This window comes from Ochotona princeps, chromosome 5, assembly GCF_030435755.1.
Source record: "Ochotona princeps isolate mOchPri1 chromosome 5, mOchPri1.hap1, whole genome shotgun sequence".
NCBI lineage: Eukaryota > Metazoa > Chordata > Mammalia > Lagomorpha > Ochotonidae > Ochotona > Ochotona princeps.
Window position 1 is genome coordinate 58227993 of NC_080836.1, and position 22507 is coordinate 58250499.

Below are 22507 nucleotides of genomic sequence, written 5' to 3' on the forward strand. Positions count from 1 at the left end.
TAACCTGTGGACCGAAGTTTCTGTCACTCTGATCTTTCTCTACATGACTCTTTCAAATACATCATCATCATCATCATCATAATAATAGGCAAACCACACTCCCATTCAATTTGTCTCTACTTCCCAGTCTTGATACAAATTCTCAACATCATAAATGGCTTAAAGAATAATCAAATATCTAAATGTTTACAGCCTTCATCTATACTCTTGCAGAACAGTGGTTTTTTTCCTACTTGCTATTTAGTAAACCTGTAATTGTGCACTCAACTGTGCCACTGTAAAAATTCAAAAGAAAAAAAGGAAAAATAAAGGAGGATGAGCAAAGTAGCATTACACTCATAATTCACCGTGAAATCTGTTAATATATTCACCTCATACAACAAAATAATTGTTTAAGAAATTCACAAAACCTCCAATAAGCCAATCATTTTCTCTTCTTTTGGGGTCATTTCTATAAATGTAGCTTCCAACATACCTGTATATGTCTTTAGGTATCATGAATAAAGGGGCTGGCATTGTGGTACAATGGGGTAAGCTGCTGTGTGTGTTGCTGACATCCCAAACATCATCTCCAATTGGAATCTCTGCTGCGCTGTTTCCCATCCTGCTCTCTGTTAATGTGCCTGGGAAAAGCAATAAATTTCCCTATCTTTTAATGGTTTCTCCTATTTTTTCTTTTAATGTTTTGTAATTTCCATCACAGAGGTCTTTCATGTCTCGGTTAGGTTTATTCCAACGGTATTTAAGATTCCTCTGCATTATTTTAAAGGAGACTGTACTTATATGTTCTTTCTCAGTCATGAAGTTACTTGTGTATGCTACAGCCATTGATTTATGTTCATTAATTTTGTATCCTGCTACCCTAACAAACTCTCCTATGAGTTCCAACAAGTCTCTTGATTGAGTCTTCTGGCTCTCCCTATGTATAGAATCATGCTGTCTGAAAACAGGACAATTTTAATTCTTCATTTCTGATTTGAATTCCTTTAATTTCTTTTTCTTGCCTAAAAGCACTAGCAAGGACTTCCAATACTACATTAAATGGCAGTGGTGAAAGTGGACATCCCCGTCTGTAGTTTCAGATCTTAGTGGAAATCCTTCAAGTCTTCCCTCATTTAGTATGATGCTGGCATTTGGTTTTTTATATATTGCTTTGATTGTGTTGTAGAATGTTACTTCTATGCCTGTCTTGCTCAGGGATTTTAGCATGAAGTGGTGCTGTATCCACTGAGATGATGATGATTTTTATTCTTCAAGTTGTTGATGTAGTGTATTACTGATCTGCATGTTAAACTATCCCTACACGCCAGGTATAAATTCCACCTGGTCCAGGTGAATGATCCATCTGAGGTACTATTAGATCCTGTTGGCTACTGTTTTGTTGAGGATTTTAGCGTCTATGTTCATCAAGGGCATACTGGTCTGTAATCCTCTTTCTCTGTTGTGACTCTATCTGGCTTTGGTATTAAGGTAATGCTGGCTTTGTATGAAGAGTTTGGAGAGACTGCCTCCCTTTCTATTGTTTTGAATAGCTTGTGGAGGATAGGGTAAGTTTGCTTTTTGGTTTTATTTATTTTGTTTGTTTGTTTTGAAGCATTTGGTAGAATTCAGCAGTGAAGCCATCTGGTTTTTCTTAGTTGAGAGGACTTTAATTATTGATTTGATCTCCATCCCGCTTATAGGTCTATTTAGATTATTAATTGCCTCATAATTTAATATTGGTAGATCATATGTTTCCAAAAATCTATCCATTTCTTCTAGGTCTTCTGATTTGTTGGCATATAGTTGCTTGTAACAGTTTCTGATGATTCTAATTATGTCTGAGTGATCTGTTATATTTCTTCTTTTGTCTCTCATTCTGTTGCTTCATATTTTCTCCCCCCCTCTTTTTTTTTCTTGTTTAGTTGGGCTAGTAGGGAATCTATTTTGTTGATTTTTTTCCCCAAAGAACCAGCTGTCTGATTCACTGATCTTAAGTATTGTTCCTCTGTTCCCTACATGTTTTATTTCCTTCCTTATTTTAATTATTTATTTTTTCCTGCTAAGCTTGGGATGCTTTTTTATATTTATTTTTATTGCAAAGGCACATATACAGAGAGGAGGAGAAACAGAGAAAAAGATCTTCCATCTGCTGGTTCACTCCTTAAATGGCCACAAAGACCAAAGCCAGGAACCAGGAGCCTCCTCTGGGTCTCCCATGTGGGTGCAGGGGCTCAAGGCCTTGGGCCATCCTCCACTGCTGTCCCAAGCCATAAGCAGGGAGCTGGAAGGGAAAGGGAATAGCCTGGACACAAACTGTTGTGCATTTTGTGATTATATATAATCAAAATATTTATTATCATCATTATTATTAAATAAGATACACATTTTTAATACTATACAATTTTATTTATTTTTAAAGTATTTTTAAGTGAGACTTTATTATTTTTTGAAGAAAAGATTGTTTATTTGAGAGGCAGGGTTACAGAGACAGAGGGAAAGACAGAGAAAGATCTTCTACCCACTGCTGCCCTGCTGCACCAGGCCAAAGCCTGGACTAGGTACTCCATTCTGGTCTCCCATATGGGTGCAGGGGCTCAAGCACTTGGGCCATCTTTTGTTGCTTTGCCAAAGAACTCTGCAGGAAGGTGGATACAATTTGGAGCAGCTAGTACTCCGACTGGTGCTCATATTGTGCAGGCCCCAGTCTCCCAAGGATTAACTCCACAGCTTAGCTTGTTTCTCAGAGCGTAACAGGATTGGCAATTTTGGCCTGATACATCTAGCCACTGGCTTAACCGCAAGTTCCTGCTTCCTATTTGTCAAGTTATTTGCCAAGGGAATGGATAAACACTGGGAGGAACTCAAGGGATTTAGGGTGGCCACTAGAGGATTGGATAAACACTGGGAGGAACTCAAGGGATTTAGGGTGGCCACTAAAGGATTGGATAGACACTGGGAGGAACTCGAGGAATTTAGGGTGGCCACTTGAGGACTGGATAAACACTGGGAGGAGCTAGGCAGAGTATAAAAGAAAGCTTGGAGTTTCAATAAAGATCAATCTATCATCGATCGGCATTCGGTGTACTGCGTGTTATCTTGTGTTGTCTCACTGCGTTGTCCTTTTTGTAACCCTAGTCCCTCTGCTCAGCTCGGGGTACGTGGCGACACGGGCGTTGCCAACAATATTGGATACCACAGTTATAAGCAGTGTCACAATATCAACACCAACTATTCATCTGGACAAGCTGACAAAAAAAGAGAAAGTAGGTCAGGCTCAAGCCAGGAGTCAAGAATTCCATCCAGAACTCCCTCACAGACTACAAGGATGTATCTGTCAAAGCTGTCACCTGCTGCCTCCCAGGGTGCACATCATCAGGAAGGATCACTTCCTAGCATTTTACTGAATTATCTAATCTAAAATAAAGCAGAAAAGAACCTCTCTCTGAGAACCAAAGAATAGAAGTTTCAATCATGGGCCCGGCGGCGTGGCCTAGTGGCTAAAGTCCTCACCTTGAAAGCCCCAGGATCCCATATGGGCGCCGGTTCTAATCCCGGCAGCTCCACTTCCCATCCAGCTCCCTGCTTGTGGCCTGGGAAAGCAGTTGAGGACGGCCCAAGGCTTTGGGACCCTGTACCCGTGTGGGAGACCCAGAAGAGGTTCCTGGTTTCCGGCATCTGATCGGCATAGCACCGGCCCGTTGTGGCTCACTTGGGGAGTGAATCATCAGACTGAAGATCTTCCTCTCTGTCTCTCCTCTCTGTATATCTGACTTTGTAATAAAATAAATAAATCTTTAAAAAAAAAAAGAAGTTTCAGTCATAAGCATTATAAATGAAAACTCTATATCTGTACTAACACTCAAATTTTCATATGGAATATTTCAAATAACACTGTAATTAAATTGTACTGAAGACAAAAATTAAAGCCAATCTTACAATGCATATGCATAAAATAGTCAAACTATTGTTTTTAAAAATATCTATTTTCTTACTATTATTTTTATTGGAAAGGCAGACATACAGAGAGAAAGATCTTCCATCTGCTGCTTCACTCCCCAGTGGCCACAATGCTCAGAGCTGAGCAGATCCAAAGCCAGAAGCCAGGAGCTTCCTTTGGGTCTCTCCACACAGCTGAGGGGGTCCCTAGGCTCTGGGTCGTCCACCGCTGCTTTCCCAGGCCACAAGCAGGGAGCTGGATGGAAAGTAGAGCAGCCAAGATATGAACCGGCACCCATAAAGGATCCTGGTAGAAGCAAGGCGAGGATTTAGCCACTAGGCTATCACACCAGGCCCCAAAATGTGCTTTATGATCTCTAAGCATTTACCACCCTATACTTTATGCTCCAAAGTTGATAACAACCTATGTAGTATCATATATGCTCCTAATGATGCACATTAAAAATAACATTATAACTGCAGAAATAAATGGTTTCTTACACTGTGCTGGCTCTCAATTTCTTCATGCTTCTGCTGGAGGGCCTGGGAAGCCCTAATAGAGTCACCAATCCCCCACTGGGCTCTGAGTTGTTCTGATCCAGGCCCTTCAAGCCAGTTCACAACCTGTAAATCAGAGTTGAGATGGAAGTTAAAATAACTTAAAGTTTTTCAAACTTTCAAGCTAGTTTTCCCCTCCCAAACTTCTGCAAATATTCTGAATTTAAATTCCTTAAGGCTTACTTCATAGGCAGTAAAATTTTCTTCCAGAAATAGACAGCCCTCACACGACCTTTCCAACACCTAACTGTGGAAGAATGCACAACACAGCACCACTATCTGATCATCGGCAAAGCTGGAAGAAATGCGGAATGCTTCTCCGAAACAAGATTAAAGCTTAACATGATGATAAGCAAATCAGAGAAAGTCAGGATTAGACTTGAAAAGGATACCAGAAATTAACTTAGTCCAAGTTCTTTTCTAATACTTCAGAAAACTGAATCTCAGATCAAGGTACCACAATCTATTTCTGAAAGTCTTGGACTCAAAATCATGTTAGACTCAAGAGTCTAATGTTCTTCTCACAGCATTGATGAAACAGGATAAAATGACTAATATCAAGTTAAAATGCTATTTTCTCACTTAGAAAAGAATATTTAAAACTAACTACAGTATTATCTAACTAAGCCCTTATGAGTTCCTCTTAAGATCAGATGAACCCTCATATCCACAAGTCTGCCCAGAAGGATGCAGGGTGGTGCTCACAGTTACCAGGGTGGCATTATCAGGCACTGCTCTTCTGATGAGTCCCTGAAGCAGGTGTAAGATGAAACCCGTTCGCAGCAGACACGGGAGACACTTGAGCATCAACGCCACACGTCCCATAGTACTATGCCCGTTGCATGAGTCACCAAAAGCAAAGAAGCCAAAAATTGTCTCCCAACAAATATTAATAATTCCCTCAGTCCATATAAGGAATAAGCAATACTGGCCAGTGACAAAGTTGATGTTCAGTTTTTTTTTTTTTAACCAGATTTTCAGTTTTTTTTTTTTTTTTTTTCGGGTTTTCAGAGGAATGCAGCCAGATGGCTAAGTAGAGAATGAGACGATTAAATTTTTACCTCCAAATGGAAGTATTACCACACTTCATTTGTTATTAATTTAAGACAAGAAATTCAAGAACACTTACATAGAAACGCCTTAAGGCTATCTAACAATAGATCCCAAGAAGTGAATGAAGGGGACTCTACAAGTGACTGTGAGGAACTAGAGGAAAAGCTGACTCAGAACCGGAGGGCACAGCAAAGCGCACTCTCGATGCCTCGCTGCGCTCAGCAGAGCACCTCAACGTAATTCACAATCATATAAGTATCACTGCATAAGGAAAAATCACACGTACTTCTTCCCATTAACTGTTTCAATACACAGAATTTCATACACTAGTCTACACTTCAGTGCTACAAGTCAGTTCTCCCAGAGTTTAAGTAATTTTTATCCTATTTCTCACGTAATACCTAACTTAATACCATAATGATTTTTTCCATGTTGCTATAGTTACTGTAATTTTCAATCGTTTTAGGAATTTCTTCTTTTATAACTCTCTCTCTTTTCTGCCTGCCTCTCTCCTGCCTCTCTTTTCCTATCTGTCCAATCAACCAACATATCAGGTAACCAATCAGCCCCGATTAACAGCTAATGTCCTACATCTCAGATAAATGCTGTATCTGCCTTCAAGATCCCAATTTCCAACAATTCTAAGCAATTTTTTGATGAATACACTGATATCTGGTTATTATACAGAGAGTACTTTTCCCTATTATGCATTTAGCACCTGGGAAAAGTTTCAAACAGCAATCACTTTGGGCCAGTGATGATGCTTTGCTAAGGCAATCAGTATATGTTACAAAATTAGCCCCTAAAATAGAAACAATAATGAGAGTTCTAATCGCACCATGCTCTTTGTAAGGCACACAAACTACTATTCAAAAATATTTCTGCCAACTGAAAAAAACAATGAGGATGAATAAATTACAAGTTTTGCTGACAGGTATATGTCTTTTGTGCTTTATCCCTACAAAATTTTGTTCATTTATGTACTGGTATATAAGTACTAACACATTTTTTACCTTTTTAAAAATATTACATTTATTTATTTTATTATTTCACGATACAGTTCCATAGGCTCTGGGATTCCCCTACCCCAAGTTCCTTCCTCCCCTCACTGATTTTCCCTATATCATCACAACAGTATATACAGTCCTTCATAATTAGTCATAAGTTCATCAATCTGCTGTTTAAGTGTGTCCTGACATTGTGGGCATAGATAATGGCAGAAAGTCCAGCATCCTATTGTCAAGGTATATTTAACAGTTTGGGAGTCCATCTTTGATTTGTAAGTAGAGATGCACGCTCCATTGTATCTTCACATCTGGATCAACACTAACAACAAAAACATCCAGGTATAATTGCTTGGCTAACTAGACTCCATGCTCAGAGGGCTTACAGTCATCTGCAAAACTGCTGTTAGGGGTTCTTTGGAATGCAATTGTTTGTTGCTCAGCATCTCCGTTTTCCTTCGTCATATGAGCTATGTTGGGAGAGGAAAGGTACTCAGACCCTGTTTCCTTTTGTTACTTATGGAAAGTATCACTCCTTTTTTTTTTCCTGTTTGAAGCAAAAGCATCATTCATTCACAAAACAGACAGATGAGAAGTTCTACATTGGAGAAAGTAGGGAGCAGTCTGATTTTTGGTTCTGCTCCTACTATTAGTTCTGAATTCCAGCATTAATATCAGTTTAAAGACTTTGGTTCCTCATCCTTAAAATGGTGTTAACGGTACCTAACCTTCATGGCTATTGTAAGGATTATATTAGTCATTGAATATAACACAGCTAACACAGCTGATGACAGTAATAATTGTTAGACGATGCTTTTCCTTTCTTGATACTTAAGAAATACAATACTTTAGAAATGGAAATAAGAGTAAGTTTTGAAGAAGCATACGCAAATAATAATAATAATAATAATAATAATATTGTTTAAGACAACTGGGACTCACTTCTAATTTAACATTGTGTATTATGAGTGTGATATTATATAAGAACAGTGAAGTAAAATGCTGGGAAGTATTTTAATTGATGCACTTAATTATTTTTCAATATAGATGCTTCTAATGAAATAAACATTTTAGAACTTTTGACTGATTTGTAATGTCTATATACTGCTTTTAGAAACCTAAGAAAATACCAATCACACATTTAAACTTTGATTTTAGACTACTCCATGGACAAAAGAAGTAGGTTAATATAAATCATAACAGCAAAAATACTAGCATGCACTTTGGTTTGAATGTATCATCCAAAATTCAAGTGTTGGAAACAACCCCCAATGCAGTAGAGTTGAGAGGTGAGACCTTTAATAGATGATTAGATCACAAGGGCTTGCTCTGACTTCTGAATAGATTAGTAACATTAGTGCAGTAAATTTGCTATAAAATGTAGTTTGGCTCTTGATTGCTCCCGATTGCACATGTTATAAGGCCCTTCTGCCTTCCACCACAGGACAACTCACTAAGGCAGGCCCTTCCCAGTAGCCAACACGGCTGAATAAGGAAGACACTCTGACTTGGACTACAAAAGCTAGCAAAATAAAAATGGAAAACATACAATATCATGGGAAAGTTGGAGAGAAGTAGGCAGTGGAAATTCTACAGACAGTGGAGAGACACCATAGAGAAGCATGCAGCGTATCACACAGCAGAGACAGCACACTAGGCCCTGGAGGAGACAGCACACCCAGAGGGGAAGGTGGGAGTAGAACATGGCAGCCAGTCACTGGGACACTGCTTGTGGTAGAATCTCGCAGACTACACTGACTCTGGGGTCAAACTGGAGCCAGAGCCAGGGCAGGTTCTGATCACTGCAGCAAAGGAACACCACTTTGAATAGGATCAGGAAAAGTACCAAGGAAATCCAAACCAAACAATGGGAATGTGAAAGGGGTAGGACTAACTCATTACCTTTTAATAATAATCCTGCAAGAAATTATCTAAATGCTTCAATCAAAAGATACATACTATTTTCAATCAAAAACTACATATCAATTTTCTGCCAACAACAAGCAAAACACCAAAGATATATACAGACTGAAAGTTTAAGGATGAAAAAGATATGAAAATGAGAATGTATACTCAATTCTAATATCAGACAAAAGAGATGTCAGCACAAAAATTTAAGGGAATCAACATGATGATTAAAGGATCAACTCTCAACAGGAGGACGTACGGTATCATGCATCCAATGCCAGGGCCAATGGTTATTTCAAACAATTATTAATGGACTGAAAGGAATACACAGACTATGATAACTAACACCAGAGTATTGACCTATTTTATAATTCATTATGTTTTATGTTGAATGGTATTTCTTTCTTAAATGTCTGATACAATCTTTCACAAACAAACAAAATGGTACAATTAGGAGAAAAATAATGAAGGGCATTCCAAGAAGTGGATATCTTGATCATGTAGTTTCCAGATTTGTGGTACGTTTGTTCTATATAAATCACCCAGTTTCAGGTATTCCATTAAGAGCACACAAAACAGACTAAGCTAGCATAGAATCTTTGCTGAGTCATAAATTTAAAAACAAATGCAAAAATAAAATAAAGACCTCCTAGGCAGAAAAATCCCATTACACAGTCAAGTGCACATATAGTTCTAAAATACGCTAAAAGCAATTTTCCTTACTATGTAACATCAGTGATGTAGGCACAGTAAATGTATGACTTTTTCTAATAAACAGGAGGGTTATATCAAACGAGTCTATTTAAATGCATTAATGATAAGCAATTTGACAAATACCACACAATTAGGACATGTTCAGATGTTGTGGCTCTTAATTTATGCCAAAGAAGTTCTATGCTCAATCCATAACAATGTCATCCATCAAGTGGTTACATTTACATACAAAGTACAACCTTGGAAATGTGTCTTAAAAGTACTACACAAATGTCTGCATGAGAGAAAAATGTTTGTAACTATTCGTCATTCATTCATGGCCAGCTGATTTCTAAAGACTTCATGAAAGAACAGCAGGAAGCATACAAGGTCAGACCAGGGAGAAGGACATGTCAAGTAAGCATCAAGCATCTGAGAACAGAGCCTACAGCTGTAAAGTCAACACAGGGTATACTATTTTCTACCCATTCCTCCTCTCTATAATGGAAGGAAACCACACAAATGATTTTAGACACAACAATTGCAGAGCTGACAATATATCTCACATAATACACAAAGAGGTAATTGGCATTACCTCTCTACCAGAAGCACATGAAATCTAATTTTTAGCTGACAGCAGCAGTATGGAGAACACACGCACAGCACATCAAGTCTAGTGCCAGTGATAGGAACCAAGGGTATCAGTGATGAGTAACTGCCACACTCACTGAGTAGCATACTGTGTATCTATCAAAACTATCAAGTCCTCTTGCATTGTCAGTAATGTCAGTTAACAAAAGATATTTCGAGTAATTCAATTTTCACGGATTTAACATAAACAAATATTTAACTTTATGATTATCTTTACATAAACAAAATTTTCACATTTTCCCAAATTTTAAAGACCAATAACAATATTTAGCATTCCATGAGATCAATATATGACCAGTATGTTTCCTATATAGTTAAATTTAAGTAATCACTTTGGCAAAAGAAGTAACTATTTCTTTAAGATGCAACCTAGATAAACAGAATGTAAGAAACAACACAGGGTGAATATTCGTGCTGCAACCAATTCACTTATAACTTCCATATAGGAAATTGATTTGTAATGAAATTCATCTGCTTTCAACAACAATCTCACCATCATAATCATCATCACCACCATCTCCCTTCCCCAGTTCAACTGAGCTGAACCATCATCTCAAAAACACATTTGCCAATACATTAGCTCATTTGCTCCTCCATCTTTACATCCCATCCACTTTCCCATTTAATTAAACACAGATTGTGGCTTAGGACTCCTATCACCCACGTTCTTTGGGCCTATACAGCAACAGCCAGCCACTGATTATCAGGGTCACACAAAAGGCCAGGAAGGGTCTGTGTAAATTTAACATCAATGCTACCACAAAACACAACTCCATTTCTGCACTAACTTTACTTTTCCACTTCCCAGAAAGCTCTATATCGCCTAAATTTTATTTATACCACAGATGTTCTTCATCTTCTTCCCAGAAGCAGGGAGGTGCCTTTGTCTCTTCCTTGGTTACCAACGTAGCAAAATACACCTTACAGGACCTCCTTTGTCTTCCCGCTCCCTGACTTACCCACCAAGGTACCATCAGATTCATCCTAACCATCATTCCTCCTGCTGAAATGGAAGAGCTCCCACTCCTCTATCCTAAAGCCAATCTTTCTGATCCTCCTTGGATTCCAGTTACTTCCACAATGTCAAGAGCTTCCTAGTATCAAATTTCCTGCTATTTGTTAACAGCCAACACCTCTCTCCATGCACAAAATTTCCAACAGTCTTTAAACCTCCTAAGTTTCTCATGTTATATATTAAAAAAAAAGAAAGAAAGAAAAAAAACAGCTATACTTGACCTCCGTTCTATTAACTGTGCTCCTGACCCAAATGTATGCTGTGTATCTCAGGACACAACTGTACCGATTTGGAGACAGCCTGTGAAGGCATTAGGGTAGGTGCTCACCCAGTATCACTGTTATCCTTGTAAGCACGTGGAGGTGAGTACAGGAAGAAAATGGCCACCAAGAAATAAACAAGAGATGCCACACCTTGTGGCCCACAGAAGACAAGAATCCTTCTGTCACCTTAATCTGACAGCTTCCGGAACTCTGAGAAAATATCTATCGTTTAAACCACTTAGTCTGCACGGGCATTATGGCACAGTGGGTCACCACCATCTGCAAACCTGCTGTTTCACATGGGAGTGCCAGTTCAAGCACTGGTTGTACCATTTCTGAGCCATCTCTCCACTAATGCACTTGGGAAAGCAGCAAAATGTGGACCAAACGCTTGGATCCCGACACATACATTGGAAACCTCAATGTTGTTCCATCCTCCTGGCTTTGGTTTGCTCAGCAACATATCTCACAGCCACTTGGGCAGTGAACCAGCAAAATAAAAACCTCTTTTCTGTTTCTCCCTCCTTGTCACTCCATCTTCCAGTTAAATAAGAAAAAAAAAAAATACACCTAAGTTCATTCTCCTGCAGTGAAGTCCCAGCAAACCCCTCTTCCACCTCAGACAGCTATTACCCTAGTTTTTAATCTCTCCTTCAGAGACAAAGCTCTCAACCAGCTGTCTATCCCAACTCTTCTCTTACCCTGTCTCCCCCTTCATCCTGAATTTTAATACGACTCCAGTGCCTGCCACTTCGTGCCCTACAGAGACCAATGACTGCACCTTTGTGATTCATACAAGCATTTTCAGTTCTCCTTTTGTACAACTTTCAGGTAAAATTTCTAACTCTTTCTTTGAAATGCTGCTTCCCCTGCCTTCCCTGACAACATACTTCTCCCCAACTCTAGGCAGACTTTCACTGTCTTTGCAAATGTACACTACCTTCCCATGAAGTATTGGAGTTTGTCAAAATACAAACAGAAAAAGCCCTCTTTTATTTACTAAGGGTTTCTCTAAGCAATTCTTTAAATCTTTTTTAATAATCATTTATACCCAGAAAATAATCACACCTCAGCAGCACAGATCTAGTATTTTTGGAATTAGTCCAATGTTTTTCTACAACTTCTCAAACGTGATCCAAAGTCACCTACCTTAAATTTAACATGTCTGAAACCAAACTCGGCATCTGCCCACATCTTTTTCCACCCATATTCAAATGCAAACTCATCCAGCATTACCTAGTTAGCACCATTATCTGTAGATCAAAACATCAAGTCTTGCTAACCACAAACAGGATTCATTCCTGATTATCTTCTTACTTACTTAATCCATAATCCCATCATTGTTAGTCTTGGCTGCCACTTGGCATGAGGGCAATTTTACAACTGTTTCTGTAATTATGTAATTCCTTACCATGAGGGTAGGAACACTGTACCTTCCAAAAATTATTTTTTTTAATTTCCATTTCTATTTGAAAGACAGAAAACAAAAAGCAAAGACAGCATGCATCAGTTCACTCAGCTAAATGCCCACAATCAGTATCTGGGATCAGTATCAGTTTTACATCATTTTGATATTCTATCTTTGTCGTTTTTCAAGATAATTTCCAACTAACTGGCTAAAGTATACTTCGGTTTGATGCAAACTGTGCTTAATTTACAAACGGAGTACATAGTATCTGCAGTATAAATGATTAATGCCTCTCATAAATCTTTAGTTTCCTCAACCCTTTTGCCTGGAATTAGTATCTTTCTCATCTAACTTCTTTTTCTTTTCTCCACTAAAAATCCTAATGACCCACTTCAGGGGTTAGCAAACTAGAATGTGCATCCCAGTTCTGGCTCACTACTCTGTTCTAGAAACTAAGTTTTCTTGGGAAAGGCTCACATGCATTCATTGATAGAATGTCAATGTCTGCTCTTACACGAACACAGCAGAGCTAAGTGGCTATCACCACAAAAAAAAAAAAAAAAAAAAAAAAAAAGACAATACATTCTGTAAAATCTAAACATCTGGACACTTACCAAAAAAAAAAAAAAAAAAAAAAAAAAAAAAAAAAAAAAGGCTTGCCAGCAACTGAACTATTCTGTTTTACTTTATTTTGTTCAATTATCTAAATACATATGAGCAGAATGCTAGATTCCTTCCTAACAGTAGCCACATAAAGGGGTGTTGTTATTGCTATTTTAATGAAAGAAGGAAGAAAAGAGAAAGAAAAAAAAGAAGACATGAAAGAAGGAGAGCAAGTCTCAGTAAAGTATAATGACCATGTTCAGAAACTAGGTGGATTAATATGATCTCAAAGGGGACACGGTCATTCCAGTGTTATCTATTTCTTCAACAGAGCTTGGAACATCATGGTGCTACTCTTTACTCATGCGATTCTGCATCCTTCACAAAGTGCCAGCCTCCTTTAAAACCCTCCACTGCCTGACAAAAGTATCCATTGCTGCAGAAGACACACAAGTGCTACATCCCTGACTATGTCTGTCCAGATTTCCTGCAGTCACAGAAATTATCCCTTCTAGTAATACCCAGAGCACTTAAAAAATGTCTTTGTGACAATGCTTTCTTCTTAAACTTATTGACAGCAAAAACCAAGTGAACAACTGAATAGTGCCTGGGAAGTGGTAGGGCATGGGTGTGATGAGGAGGTGACAAAACGGGTATTAAGTTCCAGTTAGGAGTAAGAAGTTCCAAAGTCCTATTCCACACTAGGATGTCTCTGAAGAGTAATAACACTGCACAAACCTTAAAAAGAATTGGGAGAAAGGATTTTTGAAATTTTCACGATAGAATATTAAGTGTTTGAGGATATGTTGTTTGTTGCCAAAATACACTGATAATATTTCCAACAGCTAGTTATTTTTGAAGTTCATTTTGTTGAATTGAGTTTAACGCCCAATATCACCACTCTCAGAAATGGTACAACTTTAATGCAAATGCTACTTATAAAATTATATAATCAAATACAGTTTTACAACCTAATTTTATATGACTAAGGTTCTCGATATATTGTAAATAAGACTTATTAAAACGTTAGTCACATACTAGGAATAATCAGAAGCACAGTCAGAAGTAAAATACATTCAAGCCAATTACCTACCTGCATCACCTTCTGCTGGATCTCTTCTAACTGGGTACGCTTGCTACGCTGCCTACAAACCTCCTGGTAGCGAGTGTACTGCTCTCGGAGTGAGTCTAAGAGTTTCATAACCTGCGGCTGTGCAAGCAGCTCATCATCCATAGGAGACCATGAGACTCCTCCATCTGAGCCATTAAATCGACGCTGCTGTAATTCGGATAACAATTCATGCCCTTTACAAATGAAAGATACTTATGATTAATATCCATAGAGGAAATACAATCCTTACTTCTCAATTCTAGACCCTTATTTTTAACAACCTTCATCCCCAGTAACTACTGGATTATAAAAACTGATATGCAATTTTAAACTTTCACAGAACAACCATTTATATTCATATAGGAGTCCATATATACAACTATACTCACACAGCATAGTAGTTGAAATGCTGTATCATGTATTACAGATACATACTTTTTATAAATGCTACATTATCTTGGGAACCTGTCATGTATGTGTTGGGTATATATTCACAAACACACAGTTACTCATGACACTGTGTCAACCAATCATCTTTTCCTGTAAAATACACTGCAGGGCCTGGGGTGGTAGCCTAGTGGCTAAAGTCCACGCCTTGCACACAACAGGATCCTATCTGGACGTCTGTTTTAATCCCAGCAGCCTTGCTTTCCAGCCAGCTCCCTGCTTGTGGTCTGGGAAAGCAGTTGAGGATGGCCAAAAGCCTTAGGAACCTGGACCCTTGGGAGACCTGGAGGAGACTCCTGGCTCCTGGCTTCTGGCTCCTAGCTTCGGATCAGCTCAGCTCTGGCTGTTGCAGGCACTTGGGGGAGTGAATCAATGGATGGAAGATCTTTCTCTCTGTCTCTCCTCCTCTCTATATATCTGACTTTGCAATAAAAATAAATAATTTTTGTAAAAAAGTACACTATGGGACTTGTGTCTGATGGTTATAATTCAAGAATGTGTTGTAGGATTTCAGTATTAATCAGTTTTCTCAATCATGACACTTAAAAGCTGACAGTGCAATAAACATACAATTCAGAGTAAACAGAAAAAGTTTTTATTATTGGTACAAATCAATACTTAAATAATTTCCACTTGTAAAAAAGCTCTGTAACAGATTGTAGATTTTAAGGGGCCATACTAGTTTAAGAATTGCACAGGACAGAATTCAATGCTAGCAACCCTACAAAGATAACTCACTTATACATGAGAAATTAAAAATAGAGATTGTGTAACTTATAAAGCTACAGGTATACAAAGAGTTTTATAAATAAACAAAAATGTTTACTCATGATAACACCATTCTGTTAAGGTACCTCAACAACATACAGAGTTCTCAACTTTTGCTTTTCATGATCACATAGGAAAAAATAAAAAATAGAAAAAAGATAAATCCAAATACTTCCAAGGAGAAATAAATCTGTCATTGTTAATTTAAAATGGTCTCATTAAAAAGAGAGATGAGACAGAAAATAAGTTCACATTTGCTAACTCACTCCTCAAACACCTGGATTCAACAGGGCCAGAGCCCTGGTAGGTTGAGAGCTGGGAATTTAATCCAAGCCTCACTTCTGGGTGGAAGAAGTCCAACTACTTTAGTCATCACCACTGCCTCTCAAAGTCGCCATTCACACTAATCTGTGGTCAGGAGCCAGAGCTGGGAACTGGAGCCAATAATGCAGCCCGGGACACAGCTGTGTTATGTGCATGGCTAATCACATGTTCTGTATTAATTTTTTACATATATATAAAATGCATTAACACTGATGAAACCAAAAATCACTCTGAAAAGTTTCTAGGTGAGTTCTATCATATTTATCACATATCACACTGATCAACGTTTTATTACAAATCAACCAATCCAATTGGTTTTTAGCACAAATAATTACATTTTTTCATCATACCTGTCTGAAGAACTGTTTCAGGATCAACCGAGGGAAGAAAATTTAAGTCCACAGATCTGTGAAGCAACAGAAGAGCAATTTTAAAATCTCTAACAATTCTACCCATGTAACTTAAGAAACTTCTTCATATATGCATATCAAATCAATGATACCAATAGAATACAAAATAGTAATACAAACAGGAAAACTGAAAGCCTTCCACTCTCTGAAGCTTAAGAAGGAAGCCCATTACAGAAGACTGCATACTACAGGCCAATAAAATACCAACGTGATAAACCATAAGCATATGCTACCTGGAGAAATACAGCTGTTACATTTATGGCATTTCAACGCACTCAAGAAATTCACTTTTGTGTTAATCCACTGGATACCAATCTCAAAATGAAAAGTTTTAACTAGATAGCAATCCAGACAGGGTATAAGATAAAAAATGTTTGTAGTCATCAAAGTTTGAGTACCTACAGCAACTTTTCCACGGCTGCAAGCATTTCGCGTTTAAGGGACAGGTGAGTATGCCCCTAACAACTGTACTCACTATATTTTCAATTACGTTCTTGAGCATGTGGATTTTTGTCTTCAGTTTCTCACACACACAAGGAAAGGAGAACAGGAAGGAAACACGGGGACATGTATCCCTTGACACAGGGCACATGTAAATCAAGGCCAAGGACTGAGCTGCTCTGACTGATCCTGAACTAAGTATTTCATTTTTGTCAGTTTATCCAGACCTGCACCTCTGGCGCAGCCTATGCACTTCCTTAGGGAAGTAAACGCTGAAGAGCTTGGGCCCAGCGCAGCAGCCTAGCAGCTAAAGTCCTCACCTTGCACGCATCAGGATCCCATATGGGCACCAGATAGTGTTAGCTCTGGCTGTTGCAGCTACTTGGGGAGTGAATCAACGAACAGATCTTCCTGTCTGTTTCTCTTCCTCTCTTTATATCGCACTTTCCAATAAAAAAATTAAAAAATAAATCTTTAAAAATAAAAACTCTGGAAAAGTCAGGGCTTGACTACCTGTGACTTAGAAGAAATTAGGCAATAAAAACATGAGTTCCTTTAGGAAGGACTTAGAAACTCCAAAATTTTGTTTTGACATTTTCTGTAGTCAAGCAAACAAGCATTTCCCAAAATACTTTCAATAACATTGTACGGAGTATCATTAGCTCTATAAAGAGGGTCTCATTGCTATTGAGAGACGCTCTAAGAAAGCAACCAGGCTTCTCGGCTGCAATGCTTCCTCAACATGCACTATGCAATTTCAATCCTTCTCGGGGAAGGGAAGCAGAATCAACGCCGTTAAATGCTCTGATTCCTATTAGGCACAGGTGTACGATATATTTCCTAAGATAACTAACAAACATGAAAGTTATTTTGATGGACTAATTGGAAAGCTCAGGGTGAGCTAAGTTTTATCAAGTGACTAGTGTGACACTTTCCTAAATCACAGAGACACATATACATATACATGTGAAAATTATGTTACACTTTCATATGGTACCCACAGAACAGAAATTTTAACTGCTTACAGTAATTTTAATTAATGTTACATTCAAACCATTTGTTTGCTTATATTGTCTTTGTTCAAATTAAATTTGGTTGTTACAACCATTATGTTTCTGTGTTTCTCCTAGCTTGCCATTCAACTGATATTTACCATATCTGGATTCCTAAAACAGAAGCATCAAGGTTTTCGCTGCATGTCCAAGGCCACACTCAAAGATCAGCAACAATGACTTTGTAATACATTCAAATTTCCCAATGTAAAATTACTGCTCTGGCAACCAGGAATAAACAAGAGGTTACAAAAAACGTGCTTACTAAAATGCTTTTTACCTGGGATGAGCAGCTCTGGCCTACAAACAGAAAATAAAAACTGACAATTGTAAAGTTAAATACAAATTTTTAGACAATGACAACTACTGCCTAAAGCCATGAAGAGCACAAATTTTATGAGGATATAATCTAGGCATTCAGGTGCTAGGGTATTTAAATAAAATTATAATAATTTTATTTCAAGTTGACAGCAAAGAGTAGAACTCTGAAAAAATTGTAGAAAACTGCTTCTTTAAAAACAACAACAACAAGCTCTTATGGATCAGCACTGTGGTGTAGTGTGTTAAACTGCCACCTGGTCAGCCACTTTCCAACCACCTCTCTGCAAATGGCTGAGGAAAGTAGACTGCACAGCTGTTTTTTTCTCGACCACTCCTCACTTCAGTCCTGTCCAGCTCCAGCCATCGTAGTATCTTGGGAGCAGAAGGATGATGTCTGATTTTCCGCCTCACTCAAACTCTTTCAAACAAATCTGTTTTTACTAAGTTCTTGCAACTGAACATTTTACAGAAAAGGTAAAAGAAAAAGGTAAGTTTAATACTACTTATCAGTATGATTTCATGTAAGCCTCATGAATACTGTATGTCCATTTTGACTGAACGTGGATGTGTGTACCTTCCTTCCTTCAGTCTGCACTGTCACTGGATCTTTTATTGAATATCTCACAGCCTGTCAAACACAAAGCTGTATGCCACAGTACACAGCACCTACCTTTCCTTCTCTTGTTGATTTCCTTTATCACTTCCATTGTTAATCAAAGCAAGTTCATCTAGTAATGATGTAGACTCTTTAGTAAACTTCTCAAAAACCTATAATATAAGAATTTAACATACTAAGAAGAATCTTAAAATTAACATGTATTAAGAATTTTCAGTTGAGAGCAACAGAATTAGCCAATCAGGGCTCTCCTTCTCCCAAAGTCCCTTCCTGATGTCCAGCCACCACAGCACAATAGTGTACACAACAGAAGACAAAACTGCTTTCTTGGGCAATGAATAGGATCAACGAAATTTTTTTTAACTTTAAACACATCAAGAACTTTTTTATTTTTTATTCAAGCAAGTTTGTTCTTATTTCCATGTTTTTCTGAGAAACACTAGGAACAAATACTATTTAAGCCAGTCTAAATCTCAAATTCCAATTATGAATTCTGTCTTTCTATAATCAAGTTAAATTGGTTGCATGAAATAGGAGTTTCAAAAATATATTATGCAGCATAAAGAAAAATAATGACATTAACAGGATTTCTTCAAACATTTGTTGAAACAGATCTAGAAATGTCTATTTCGACATATACTAGTCTGATATTACCTAAAATAAGTTGGAAACAAATGATTATCCATTGATAGCACCTAAAGTTCACTATTCTTTTAATAAGTCAGCACATAATCTGAGTTAAAGTTAAGCTTTCAGCAGTTCAAATACAACAATGTCATATGACACAAAGCAACAGATTCCAGAAGTCCAACCCATAAGAAACACATTTTCACAAAAGAAAAATTTAGTGTAGCAAACTGCTCTTCACATTGAAAATTCAAATTGATGTTTAAATTCAAATACTCTCTGGAAGTGGTATTGTTAACCAGTTTAATATTTAATAAATTATCATTTTATTTTACCTGCAAATCTCATAAAGTAGGTATTATTCTTCTCATATCAGGGCTACAGAAAATGAGACAAAGAGGAACTAAATATACTGTTAAAGGTCATATATGTTGCAACGGGCATCAGAATTCTAATTGTCTCAAACTCCAAAGTATTTGTCTAGAAGTACATGCTATAATGCAATATGGACTAATAAATTGAAAAAGCATCTGTATTTGGTTACAATGATACAGTTGTAAAATATCTTGACTATATGTAATAACATTTTCTCTCATTATAATATACCAACCAGCCTTTTATTTAGCCAATCCATATGATCATAGGTGAGACTCCCACCAAAATCTTCTGTTAACTGGCATGGCTCAATGTAACGAGTTAATTTATTGGCAGACACTAAAATGACCTGCAGGAAAAAAAGAAACATTAGTAAGCCATTATGACTTAGCATCTTTGAAAATAATGAGGAGGTAAACATTTGTTTAAAATGTACCATAATCTTGCCAACATACAAGAAACTGTCATACAAGGAAACTTCAAAAAGTTTGTGGAAAAACTGAATTAAAATCTAAGTTTACTTTGGCACACAAAGTATTGAAATCCATACATAGTTTAGTATTTTCACAATATATACTTCTCATGAATTTTTTAAAGTCCCTTCATGTCCACACAGTATCATTTATTTAGTTACTATAATATCAATTAAAATCAATTCAATAAATTGCAAGTATGTTTTAAGATCCATCAAAATCTCCTATAATGCCATATTAAAAACAAGAGATAGTGGTAGCTCAGTTAGAACATTCCAAACATATTTAAGTAATATCAGCAAATTCTTGGAAATCAATATGTGTAATGTAATGACAATCAAATTTCACAGTCTTAACATTTGTTAGGTACACTAAAATGATAAGCACAAATAAATAAGAAGCCTGACAATCACAAAAATCACACACTTTAAAGTTGATCAACATTTCTTGGATTTAATAACCTATGTTCATCAGTTTAAAATAGCACTCTATAATATGCCCACTTAAATGGTAATTCAGTATATCTGGTATGAGGAGTTCAACATATCTCAAATCTGCTGTTTTCCTTTTTTATTTTTTTTATTTTTTACACTTAAAAATATTTTATTTTGTCTTACGATATTTTTCCATAGGCTCTGGGGTGGCCTGTGTGCTTCCCCAACGTCCCTCCACACCCCTCCATTGATGTCACCTCTAACTCTACAATTTATGTCCTTCATGACCATCATGCTGTTATTGAAATGTTTCCTGACAATGTAGGCATGGACATTGTGAGAAAGTCCATCATCTTACTGTTAGAATGTATTCAGTTCTTTCACTAGCAGTCCATCTCTGGTCTGTATGCACAGAGACATACAGCATCTGTCTCCATATCTGAACATACCAGTCCATCCTACACTTCCATTATATATCGCCTAAAATACAGAACCAGTGAGCACAGTCCAAAACAGGGTGAAGATAATAAATTTTTATTAATGTGAAGTTGACAAACATGTCACAAAAATAAAAATGGACAAGAGTGGTGAAAACAGGAATCAAAAACCTTCTTGTAGGAATAGATGCTAGTACATAAACCTTGTGGCGCTAAAAGAATTACAATTAAAAAGTATCCATTCATTACTCATGATACGTAGCAAAACAGTGTTGAAATGAACATTTACAATCTCAAGTGTTTACAAGCAATCCATCTCTTATGGATGATCAATTAACGAATCACAACAACTTATTGGGAGAGACACAAATAACTAGGAAGTGCTAATAGATAAGATTTACAGCAAAAACAGATTTGACACTACAGAACTGCAAATTGAAAAAAGAGTCATTTAACAAGATGATGAGCAAAACAACCCCTAACCATATTAGCATTGAGATTTTGCTTTTGTTTTACAACTGAGATTTTTGATGGAAGCTATATTATGCTGTTTTCCCCTTAAAGTAACAATAGGAATTAATTTAAAATAAATATCTTAGAATAAAATAACAGAAAATGTTGTCCACTTAGTGAGGAAATTGTCTCAAAAGGCTTCATTTTAACTTCTTTTCCAATACACTTTCTTAGCTAACTCTTATGGATCCAAGTGACACAAAATAATCAACATTTAGTGGCATTAATCTGTCACAGGAATCTGTCATAAGAATCCACAATGACTTTTACACTACGAAAACTAAACAATCAGATCCCAAAACAGATTGTACTTTCCTAAAACATGTCTAGCAATCCATTATCTTGCTATATAATAACTACAAGGCCAAGAAACACATATTTATTCTATGGGGAAATAAATTACTTGCTACATTGAGTAGTGGTTCACGTTTGAAAAATATAATACCCTGCAGAGATCTTTGTTCTGAAAAGACAACTGAAACTGACAAAAGAATAGAAAATGTGAAATGCTCAAGTTCCCTGGCAATAAGGGAAATCCAAATTAAAACATCAATGAGATACCACCTAACGCCAGTAAGACTGGCCCACACGAATAAAAGCACCAACAACACTTGTTGGCGAGGTTGCGGGGAAAAGGGAACCCTACTCCACTGCTGGTGGGGCTGCAGGCTGGTACAGCCTCTATGGAAATCAGTATGGAGAACATTCAAACAACTCAAAATCAACATACCGTATGATCCAGCAATAGCACTCCTAGGAATGTATCCAGAACACTTGTTTTATGAGAAACCAACATGCATAGCAGCACAATCAGTAATTGCAAAAACATGGAAGCAGCCAAAATGCCCATCAACAGAAGATTGGATAAGAAAGCTATGGTTCATCTACTCCATGGAATACTACTCAGCTATTAAAAAAAAACAAAATGTAGTTCTTTGTGGCCAAATGGGCCAAACTGGAAACCATAATGCTAAGGGAAATTAGCCAATCCCAAAAGGTTAAATACCACATGTTTGCCTTAATTTAAGATGATATGATGTTATGTATAACATGTTATGTTATGTATGGTATATGTTGTATATAA

At 37.2% G+C, this 22507-nt stretch overlaps 1 protein-coding gene across 2 annotated transcripts in view; it reads right to left on the reverse strand.

Annotated features, from left to right (window-relative positions):
* The window catches only part of SESTD1 (SEC14 and spectrin domain containing 1), a 71291-nt gene that overhangs the window by 16379 nt on the left and 32405 nt on the right, over positions 1-22507 (reverse strand). For both annotated transcript variants that reach the window (XM_004577005.3, XM_058664686.1), the window contains 5 exons: positions 19802-19915; positions 18619-18716; positions 16075-16130; positions 14168-14379; positions 4420-4542 (listed from right to left, as the gene is read on the reverse strand). In XM_004577005.3, coding sequence (XP_004577062.2) covers positions 4420-4542; positions 14168-14379; positions 16075-16130; positions 18619-18716; positions 19802-19915 — 603 coding nt within the window. The remainder of the gene's footprint in view (positions 1-4419; positions 4543-14167; positions 14380-16074; positions 16131-18618; positions 18717-19801; positions 19916-22507) is intronic.